An 11,148-nucleotide genomic window follows, 5' to 3' on the forward strand; every position below is an offset into this window, starting at 1 on the left:
ATGAGCGACAAATTTGAATTCTTAAGGTAATGCAACCCATTTATCAACTAATAACAGTAGCTACACATATAAATAACATTTTCCCCATAATACATTCCCTCTATTTGCTATTAAATTCTCAGAAGCTGAAATAAACCAACACAGCAGACCTGCCTACCCTTTTCATTGCAAGGGTGTAATTTCAGTACATTTTTTGGTGGAATTTCAGAGGTAAAAGCGTAATCAGTCATGCTTTCCTGTGTTGTTGTTTACTATATTACAAATGTACCTTATTTTCTTTCAAAACAACGGATATTGTCCATTACTAAACAAAGCTGGCATAATCTTTTCTTTTTCTAGTCATGTATTGGAGGAAAAAAGTTCTGTAAAAACCAGTGTACTGTACCAAACTGAATTCAACCGTGCACCCTTGAATGTAGCACTTGGTTAATCAGATCAAATCACTTAAATGAAGACTTGCGTTTGCATGTTTACACATATCGTACATTATAACATTGTTTTTTTTTTCTTTTTAACACTGGCATTCTTTATCTTGTTCTATAAGTAATGTTTAAATAAACTAAATTGTGCATTAAAATGGCTGTATTTATTGCAATATCATTTTATAGTTAACGTAAGTAGTGCCTTCTTTCGAATCTACGCAGTGCCAGTTTACATGTAACAAGTACCGGTAGGTATATTACGTACCTTATAGAACCTGTCCTTTAATATTAATTACTTTTATTAAAACTTCTCTTTTATTTCAGCACGTACTTTAACTCTAAAGAACTACGAACGATAGTATTGTTCTACCGCCTACCTCTAATTCAAGTCAATTCTCAAAAATTAACTTATTCGATTGATTTTCAAAATTTTTATAGATATTTATATGAATTTTCATAAAACGTTACTTATTTGGGATAACAAAGAGAGATAACTCTATAATTTTGGTAAAACTTGTGTTTTTCACTGTAGAAATCAATGGAAAACAGAAAATATTTTTAAAAACATCTCCCCCCCCCCCCCTGTGAAACAAAAATTCCTTTTTACGGATAATATGGACTGTCATTTTACAAATTTATGCCAAAGCTTTTTGTGTTTCAGGGGGGGGGGCATATGTTTATATGTAAAAAAACGAAAAAAAAATACTGATTTTTCGCCAATTTTAAAACTATTAACAACTAAATATTGTATTTTATTAATTCAAATATGTTTTATTTATTTGTGTAAAACATAAGAAAAGATATGAGATAAAATTTTATCATATATTTAAGACTATTTCAAAATATGGTGATTCTTGCAAGTTCGATTTCACTAGAAAATATCGTCTATCCCCCTTTTTTCAAGAGCTGGCATTAATGATAATTTACTATCTAGTGCTGGAATTAAAATGATTAATCAATAACCATAGAACTGTTCTTTGTATTAAACAAAGATTCAATGGCCAAATTGCCATTAATATTGAATTCAATGGGTGCAAAATGAAGGCGGGAATCAAGAGTTAGTGTTCGTAGTTCTTTAGAAATTCATAATGGATTTTAAACCGAAATATTGAAAGCGTAAAATTAATATGAAAGGCGTAATAGCGTAATGTTGTGGTAAAAAGCAGAAGAATTACGCCAAAAGCGGAAGGGTAGGCAGTTCTGACACAGTAAAATATCACAATGATAATGTTTCAGTATTTAGCAGATGTACACTGAGTATTGGAAATAAAATGAAAAGAATTTCTAAAGGAATTTTAAAACACTATTTTGACACTTTCTCTTGCTTCACAATGTACAAGATTTTTTACTTTGCCATAATGCCACATAAAAAACTCCAGTTCTAAATCCTCTGGGCCCTAGAAAATTTTCTGTTTCATTCCTATGAGTATAATCCATAGCTTTAACACATATCTGAAATGTTAGCTGCCTATAAAATTTAAAAACAATTTAACTTCCATATATATCTACTCTATCCATAACAAAAAAGAAAACGAAAATATTTAATGACAAATATGGATGCGCAGGCACATGTATGATAGCAATGACATCAGCAGTTTATCTGAAATCAAATAACATAAAATTTCCTGTTATTTGAACAAATCTTAAAGAACTACTTAATTAACCTGGCCAGTAGATATGTAGTTGATTTTCTAAATATTAGGCAACAGTTTCCAGTATTGGGCAACAGTTTCCAGGTAGGAATTGTAAACCTCCATTTATAGAATCAACAGGGAAATCTAGAAATATATATTCTTCTACAACACATATGCCCTGGAAAATTGAGATGTGTTGACATTCTAAATACCTGTTGATTAATTATAGTTTTTCATGATTCAGAGACATTATACAACCATTGTTAAATTAAATGTGAAATGCAACCTACTTTCAACAAATTGAACAAAATTATTTTATAATCAAATCTAAGTCAAATCTTAGTAAAGACAATCTTTTTAGTATATATTACTAATATTAAGCAGTAATTTTTAACACCAGGCATTACATATTCAAACATACCAGTTCCACAGACATCAACATGGATATAATAAATCTTAAAAAGTGCTCCAATGTCTATCTAGTCTAGTCAACCTATATTTTTAAAGATTAAACAACCATATTATGCCTTATACAATAGCCTACATGAATTGAAATTTCGATTACAGTGTCAAGAATCTACAATATGAAGATCTGAATTTCTATACAGACCTTAAAGATGGCATGGATATACTCATGATTAACACAGAGAATAATAACTTTTAAATAAAATTAAACACTTCCCACTAAAATTCTAAAAATAATCATCCAACAGTCAAAGAATATCTAGTAATAACCTACCATAGATAAATTTAACCCCGATCACTAGTAAGACTACCACATCAAATATTATCTAATTAAGAATCATGCATAAAGTTTGGTTCATCAATTAAGTCATTGGAGTCTCCATCAGAATTTTGTCTCTTCATTTTCTCATAACACTTTGACGTCCACCATTGATACTGAATAAAGAGAATAAACAAAGGCAGAATGCAGGCTCCACAGATCCCTGCTAAAACGTATGCCACAATGACCAGGGTTTGGTTGGATTTCTCTGGTTTTGCATAGGCACAGTTTTCAACTGAACCTTGAATAAAAATAGCAACATTTATATATACAAAAAGAATGTTTTACAGGTATGTATTGATTGATCACTGTAGCCTTCCAATATTTCTTCAGTGTACATGATGGCAAATATCTTTATCAGCATCAATTAAGCAAAAACATTAATTCACATGTGAACACAACTAAATATCTATATTTCACAACATTGTGAACTTTTTTATTCAAATCAGACCAAAATTGTAAATTTTCATGCATTGTGGAAGGACAGACATATCACCATTGAACAATTTTAAAAGCTTCAGAACCTGCAGAGTTGATCAGAGATTCTTTCATACTGACCTGAAAATTTGTGAGGTCCAGACACATGTGACTTGTTATACATCTGGGCCACTGCAGGACATGTTGTGTCAGGAAACCCTACTCTGTTGTTCTGTCGATCAAAGACCACATAAAACCCCTCCATTATCACCGCTCCAATCACTGTGCCTGTGATAATAAGAGACATTTTGTGTTTTACCTATTTATCAAAAAAAAATTTAAACAACAGCCCCATGGCTCTTTAGTCACTTAATACAATTTTCTTTGTGAAAGTATTCTAAAGTAGCTTCTTCCCTACCGTGGGTGCCATGGTTTGAAAAAATTCAATATCCCCAAGTGTAATTTATCAATCAAATATTATGGTGACACATCTCCTCATTGATAAATAAAAGGCAGGTACATTATTTTTCTAATTTATAGAATGGAAAAGTTAAATACCATCCCTTTTGCTACAGGAATAGTCAGGTAAGAAAAATACACGCACAACATCCCCTCCCCCTCTTTGTGTGTTTTTCCTGTGACACTTACTTGATGTTGAGTTTGCAATGCCAAGTTTATAACATATTTAATCTGGGTTGTTGTCATCTTTTTTCCCAAAAGATTTAATGTACTGCTGAAAACAGACATAACATGCCCATAAAAGGATGCATAAAAGAACTAGAAATATGTCCATAGGACATGAATGCCCTGCCAAGGATACAGTAGTAAAGCAACATGAAAATTTTTATGTGTATAAAATTTGATCAGAATATCTTTAATATTGATGTAGCTGAAATGCTGGTTTGGAAAATATAGGTCAGATCCAGCACCCGAAGCAAGTCTGGTCGTGTCCATTCCTAGATGCATCATCCATGCAAGTTTGGTTCAGGTAGGGCTTATAGTTACTTGGGAATGATAATATAGGTCAAATCCAGCATCCGAAGCAAGTCTGTGCTACCATGGTAGTGTCCATCCCTAGATGCATCATCTATGCAAGTTTGGTTCAGGTAGGGCTTATAGTTAATTGAAAATGAAAATATAGGTCAGATCCAGCATCCAAAGCAAGTCTGGTGGTGTCCATCCCTAGATGCATCATCCATGCAAGTTTGATTCAGGTAGGGCATATAGTTACTTGGGAATGAAAATATAGGTCAGATCCAGCATCCCAAGCATGTCTGGGAGTGTCCATCCCTAGATGCATCATCCATGCAAGTTTGATTCAGGTAGGGCATATAGTTACTTCGGAATGAAAATATGGGTCAGATCCAGCATCCCAAGCAAGTCTGGTAGTGTACATCCCTAGATGCATCATCCATGCAAGTTTGATTCAGGTAGGGCATATAGTTACTTGGGAATGAAAATATAGGTCAAATCCAGCATCCCAAGCAAGTCTGGTAGTGTCCATCTCTAGATGCATCATCCATGCAAGTTTGGTTCAGGCAAGGCTTATAGTTACTTGGGAATGAAAATATAGGTCAGATCCAGCATCCCAAGCAAGTCTGGGAGTGTCCATCCCTAGATATATCATCCATGCACATTTGATTCAGGTAGGACTTATAGTTAATTGGGAATGAAAATGTAGGTCAGATCCAGCATCCGAAGCAAATCTGGTAGTGTCAATCTCTAAATGCACTTACATGCAAGTTTGGCCCAAGTGGGGCTTATAGTTTTTTAGGAATGGACCTGCTCCAAAAACTTTAACCTGGTCACTCATCTGGAAAATGTAGGTCAGATCTTGCATCCGAAGCAAGTCTGGTAGTGTTCATCCCTAGATGCATCATCTGTGCAAGTTTGTATCAACATGTGAAGTTTGATAACACCATCTTGACTGGTATGTTTAAAACTGAGCTAAACACTAATTTAAGAAAGGTGAAGACAAGGTCAAAGGAGAGGTTAAGGTCAAAAAATGTTAATGCAGTTGCATACCTCTCATACCTTTGAACAGAGCTAAACGCAAAGTGTGACGGAAGAACAGAAGGACGGAAGACAGACATGACAAACACTATATGCCCCGGCAATATTCATGGGAGGGGGGCATAAAAAGAGGGGGAAAATTTGCATATAGGTGCTTTACTACCTGTATTACATGATTTTTTATCATCTAATAATATAAGTCTAAAAAGTGTTGTCTAAAACTTCTGTACGCTGAATCATGCCCTGTCGAAATTTATACCTGTGGAGCTACAATGATTTTGAAAGACTGTTGTTCATTCTCAGCAAACTCTAAGGCTACAAATGGAAATATGTTGTAAGGAATAGCTCCATCTTTGTAGCACAAATCTATGTCCCCATTCCAAAAACCAAGACTCAGTGGGGGAGCATTGGGAGATTTCTACAATACATAAAAAACAAAACCTCAAAATGATCAAACTTCAGCTTTATCTGACCTCCCACATTGTATTTGATGTAATAAATCTAGTTAGTTTACTCCTATCTGATGAAATAGTTTAATTATATCGAGAAATACAAATACGGTGTTTGTTACATTGATTTGTATTTTTTTTATAGATTTTTCCATAATCTAAGCAAAGTAAACTAAAGTGAATTTAAATTTTATTCCCACAGTAAGGCTAATAGGTAATGCTTTTATGACATCATTTGCAAATCACATTATATATTCATAGAAGAACCATCTGACATAATATTATTGTAGATTCCTTATTTAACGCGAGTTTTTAACATCGCAAAATGACTCTTTGACATAAAATCATGAGAATTTTAAATCAAGAGTGCGTGGTTGAAATAAAAGTGAGTAATTTTATTTTTTTACTGATTAGAGCTTCTCACGAAATTATGCGAAAATTAATTTCTCACATATACTTAGGAGTCTAAAAATCCTAAAAAAAAACCGTACACATTTCAGTGATTAAGATAATTTTCCCTTATTCCTCGGATACCTATATCTAACTACCCATTCGTGGCATGTTAATTAATTCATCCATTTTATGTGTCATGACACGATTTAATTTGAATTAGCTTTGCCTAGCGTTCAAACAGAGGTAATGCAAAGTATTAATTTAATGCACACTAATTCGCATTAAATTCTCCGTGTGAACGCAGTTCAAATTTGATTTGCAGAAGCTTACACTTAACTAAAATTAAACTCTTTGTGTGAAAAGGGCAGATTTGCACAGTTCTAAATTGAAACATGCTAAAAATGTACAGTCCAGTGTAAGTTTAGTAAAATATTTATCGATTGAAGAAGAGGATAGGATTTGTGCAGCAATTTTATTAATTTTAAGAATATTTTCCTTAATATTATATTTTATTTATTTTAAATTAAATAGGATATGCCCTTGCGCCGACGTTGTTTTGTTGATGTGTTTTATTACCTTGAATGGGAAAGAACTATGACGTCATATTATAATGTCATAATGTGCACTTGCATTAATATTCTGTGGGTACTAAGTATGTATAAGAAAATCAATTTTAACTTTTTTTTTGTACATAAAATATACAACTTATGCATTTTTAATAGCTCATTTGCATAGAAAACCAATATCTAGCCTTAATTCACTTGCATATATATATTTTGAAAATTTCACACACAGCAAAGCTAAACCCTTGGGTATAGTTTGTGTGATTTATCCTTTAGAAAATTTTCATTCACATTTTTGCTGCAAAGTTTGATTTACTGTGATCAATCTATAGACTGCTAATGCCATCCCGATTTCAGCAGCACTTTTGCAGTGTAACTTGTTCAAGACTTTCAGAATTATTCTTTTCATGTTTTGTCCATAAATCTGTAGTATATTAAGTGATCAAACTCTTAATATACATTAGTATAATAAAATGCAAGCCCTTGAGAAATAGTTTTTGCTGCAGGTTTGATAAAAGAGCTACTGGTATCCTACTAACAACCAGTGAGTATGTATCTAATATCTCCTTTCCTTTTCCACCCCTTTTCTCCCAATCCACAAATAAATGATACATGTATGTACTATGTAGTAGTCTGGTCCGATTTATAGAAAAAAATACTGCTAACGGCAAATAATTATTATTTGGTCCAGCATAGTTTTTAAACCTATTTCGAGTAAGCCGTAAAAATATGCTGGCCGTCATGAAAATGACGTTAAAGAGGTCAAAATGGCGGACATTCAATTTTTTTAATTTTCTCATAATATTGTTTAAAATGGAGAAGTAATGTGTGAATATCTCACTGAGTGTAATATGTGTAAAAATGATAATAGAATGCTAACATTATTAGTTTAAATCAGAAAATTTAGTCGTTTCTACACATAATTTGAATTTTCTCTGATTTTTTAGTATATTGTTCTATATTCCGCTTTGTTCAGGATTTTACATTTGAAAATACCCATACACTGCAGATTTGTATTTTTTCTTCTGCATCCCACTATTTTACAACTGAATGATGGCGCAGCTGTAAGTTAAAGTCAAAATGGCGATTCAAAATGACGGATATTCATCTCTTTTTCTAAAATTAATACTTAATGTCGTTTACATATGAGAAAGGATTTGTGAATATCTTAAATTACTGAGCGTAGTACAACTATGTAAAATACCAACAGAACACTAATTTGATCACTTTAAATTGGAAAATTTAGTCTTTCAAATTTGAAATGTGTTAAATAGCTCAAAATGGCGATTCAAAATGACGTCTGATACACTCGAATTTCATTGAAACTCTTAATTCTGGTTCGTTTTGCAAAAAATAAATTTACAGTTTGTTTTTTTTATATATATAGTATATCGAGAAGTCCATTAAATATGAACAATAAATACTTGAAAATGACTTAAGATTTTCCAAATTCCCCCCTTCGTATTTGACCGTACGTGTTCCAAAGCCTTTGAGGCCCCATCCACCTAAAATCACTCCCGATCCTGTAATTATCAACTTGAACTTCTTTCTAAACACTTTGTTCTTGCTTTTAGCACTTATAAAAACTTATTATTATCCTCTAACATCTTCTATTCCAGGTTTATTTGGTATATGTTTCAGTCTGTCTTCGGAATTTTGGTATTTTTAACACTCAAGTAAAATGGTGCCCCGTGTCAAGGATGACAACCCCCTTGGCATGTAAAAGATCGGTTCTCTGGAGTTCGAAAGAGTAAGCTTACTGGGGGCCGCCAGAGAAACAAAAAAAATCCTTCAAAAACCTATTATTCAAACTGATAGTCTGCCGAAACATGGCTGAAAATTGCCGACTCGGCATTAAACAATATACAATCAATCAACCAACACTCAAGGAACAACACATTTATGTTCAAATGTTAAAAGTCTATTTTGTTATCCAAAATCATATGCAAAATGAACTAGAGGTACTGTGAGCAATTAGCGAACCAAATGATACCCTGGTCTCCCATATGAATATAATGACAGTGTCCATGTTTTGCTATGGGAAACCAAAATTGTGTGTCGGATCAAAAAATAAAACAGGAGGTCACAATGGCAATATGTAATAAAGATTCTATGAAAGTTTCATCAAATTTTATTCAGTGGTATGAGAGGAGTTGCGGATAAAAGATAGGTACCCCAAAGAGACGGACGAACGGACATACCGATTACTCTATACCCTCCTGCTTTTCAAGCGGGGATATAAAAAAAATATCTTATATTCAAGATATGTAGCTCTTTAATTTGTGACCTCTGAGTGATATACACTTGTTGTCTTTTAGGGTAGAAAGGTCATTCTATTAGCAAGAAAATTCTCAAACTTGATCATCTGAAATCACATTGTGGACATATTTTGGTGAGAAAAGTTATGCAATTTAAGAGCGCCTGTAGATTCCTCTTGATTCCTATCACTTACAAACGTTCGTACCAATAGGCCTAAGCCATTACTGATTTGGATCTAGTCAAACTTCTCTTGACAACAAAATTTTCTTGAACACTTTAAGAACTTTACAAGGCAAGTTGATCCATACTTCTTTGTTAGGATAGTGTAAGGTTGTATCAAGAATCGAGGTGGGGGGGGGGATTGAACACAAACATTTTCTTCTTTCAGATTTTGTAAATTTCAAATTTTTTAAACTTATATTCACAGTTCAATACAAAAATATCCTTTCACAGCATGAAATATTTGAGAATCAGTTGAATTTTTGAATGAGAATAACAAAATGCAAATATAGGAACACAGAATCAGAGCTCGACAATGCAGAAAATTTAAGGTTTACGTATATTATACTGACAATTCTTAATATATATGTTTATATTTGGATATTATGATATTATATTCAGATTTATATTATGTAACAATTACTAGCCCTATAATTGGTCGTGGTCAATCATTTTAAAAATCATACTCAGTTATGTTGCACTAGACCTTCCACATGAACATAAACATTTATTTTTTTCTACACTGGACTAAAAATAGATCAAGAATTCCCAACAACTGAATGTTCACTTGCCTTAATGCTCGGGGGACACTGCTCTTGGGGTAGCTTAATTTTCATATTGTCTTCAAAACAGCAATTATTGTATGATATTATTAACTTTTTATATGAAGAAGCATGGTGAGACAGGTAAAAGGTAAAATGTCTTCGGAATTGTTGTCAAATACTTATAGAAGTAATTAAACAAATTTAAAATTCGTGTTATAAAAATTCTATGTCATTAACAAAAATATCCTCCAACTTTCATTGCACATTTGAACATTATTTCATGAATAAAAAAACAATTCAAACTGTAATTTATTTTCTGCAAAACGAACCAGAATTGAGCAGTTTGGGAACTCGGTATTTTACGAAATTCGAGTGTATAAGACGTCATTTGAATTGCCATTTTGAGCTAATTAACACATTTCAAATTTATCGACTAAATTTTCCAATTTAAAGTGATCAAATCAGTGTTCTATTGTCATTTTACATAGTTGTACTACGCTCAGTAAAATATTCAAAAATCCTTTCACCTATGTAAACTACATTAAGAATTCAATAATTTGAAGTAAAAGATGAATAGCCGCCATTTTGAATCGCCATTTTGACTTTTAACTAACAGCTGCACTATCATTCAATTGTAGAATATGGAGATGTAGAAGGAAAAATACAAATCTGCAGTGTATGGATATTTGCAAATGAAATCCTGACCAAAGAAGAATATAGAAACAATAGACCAAAAAATCAGAGAAAATTTGAATTAAGTGTAGAAACGACTAAACTGAGTTTAACTAATAATGTTAGCATCCTATTATGATTTTTATAGTTTCATTACACTCAGTTAGATATTCACTCATTAATTCTCCACTTTGAACGACATTAAGAGAAAATTGGGAAAAAAAATTGGATGTCCGCCATTTTGAATCGCCATTTTGATCTCTTTAACGGCATTTTCATGAAGGCCAGCATATTTTTTCGGATTCAGCATACTCGAAATAGCTAGGTTAAAAAACTATGCTGGACCAAATAATAATTATTTGCCGTTAGAAGTTATTTCTATAAGCCTTCTTTTTAAAAATCAGGACCAGGCTATAGTAAGATTAAAAAAAATATCAGAATCATTCATTTAGCAAGATAGCAATGTCCTTAACAGAATCCATGCAGTAATTTACACCCAGAAAGGAAGAAAATATGTAATATTCTCTTTAGTTTGTTATAAATACGTAATATTTGACTGCTGTCAGCTGATTCATTTTTCAATATCAATAATCAGTTTATTAAAAAATGCATTAGTAATGCATGAATAATGACCAGTGATTTTATTTTGAAGTTAACATAAAACAAAGATCAAAGTGTGCATCTGATTCAGTTTTTATCAACTGATAAAAGCATATGAATTTGTTTTATGATAAAGCCACATCACCTGACTGAACTTGTTTGAATTGATTTAACCATA

The 11,148-nt window shown here is 32.4% G+C and overlaps 1 protein-coding gene across 1 annotated transcript; it reads right to left on the reverse strand.

Moving 5' to 3' along the window:
• Positions 1–2,840: 2,840 nt before the first annotated feature.
• LOC134235392 (beta-secretase 1-like) lies at positions 2,841–5,684 on the reverse strand. Its single transcript, XM_062717529.1, has 4 exons — positions 5,530–5,684; positions 3,906–3,990; positions 3,399–3,545; positions 2,841–3,081 (listed from the first exon to the last, which is right to left on the reverse strand). The coding sequence occupies exons 3-4, from the start codon at positions 3,520–3,522 to the stop codon at positions 2,852–2,854; spliced, it is 354 nt and encodes a 117-aa protein (XP_062573513.1). The 5' UTR covers positions 3,523–3,545; positions 3,906–3,990; positions 5,530–5,684; the 3' UTR covers positions 2,841–2,851.
• Between the last annotated feature and the right edge of the window lie 5,464 nt (positions 5,685–11,148).

This window comes from Saccostrea cucullata, unplaced genomic scaffold (assembly GCF_032062105.1).
Source record: "Saccostrea cucullata isolate Sc308-1 unplaced genomic scaffold, CSIRO_AGI_Scuc_v1 ctg13991, whole genome shotgun sequence".
In the NCBI taxonomy this organism is placed as follows: Eukaryota; Metazoa; Mollusca; class Bivalvia; order Ostreida; family Ostreidae; genus Saccostrea; species Saccostrea cuccullata.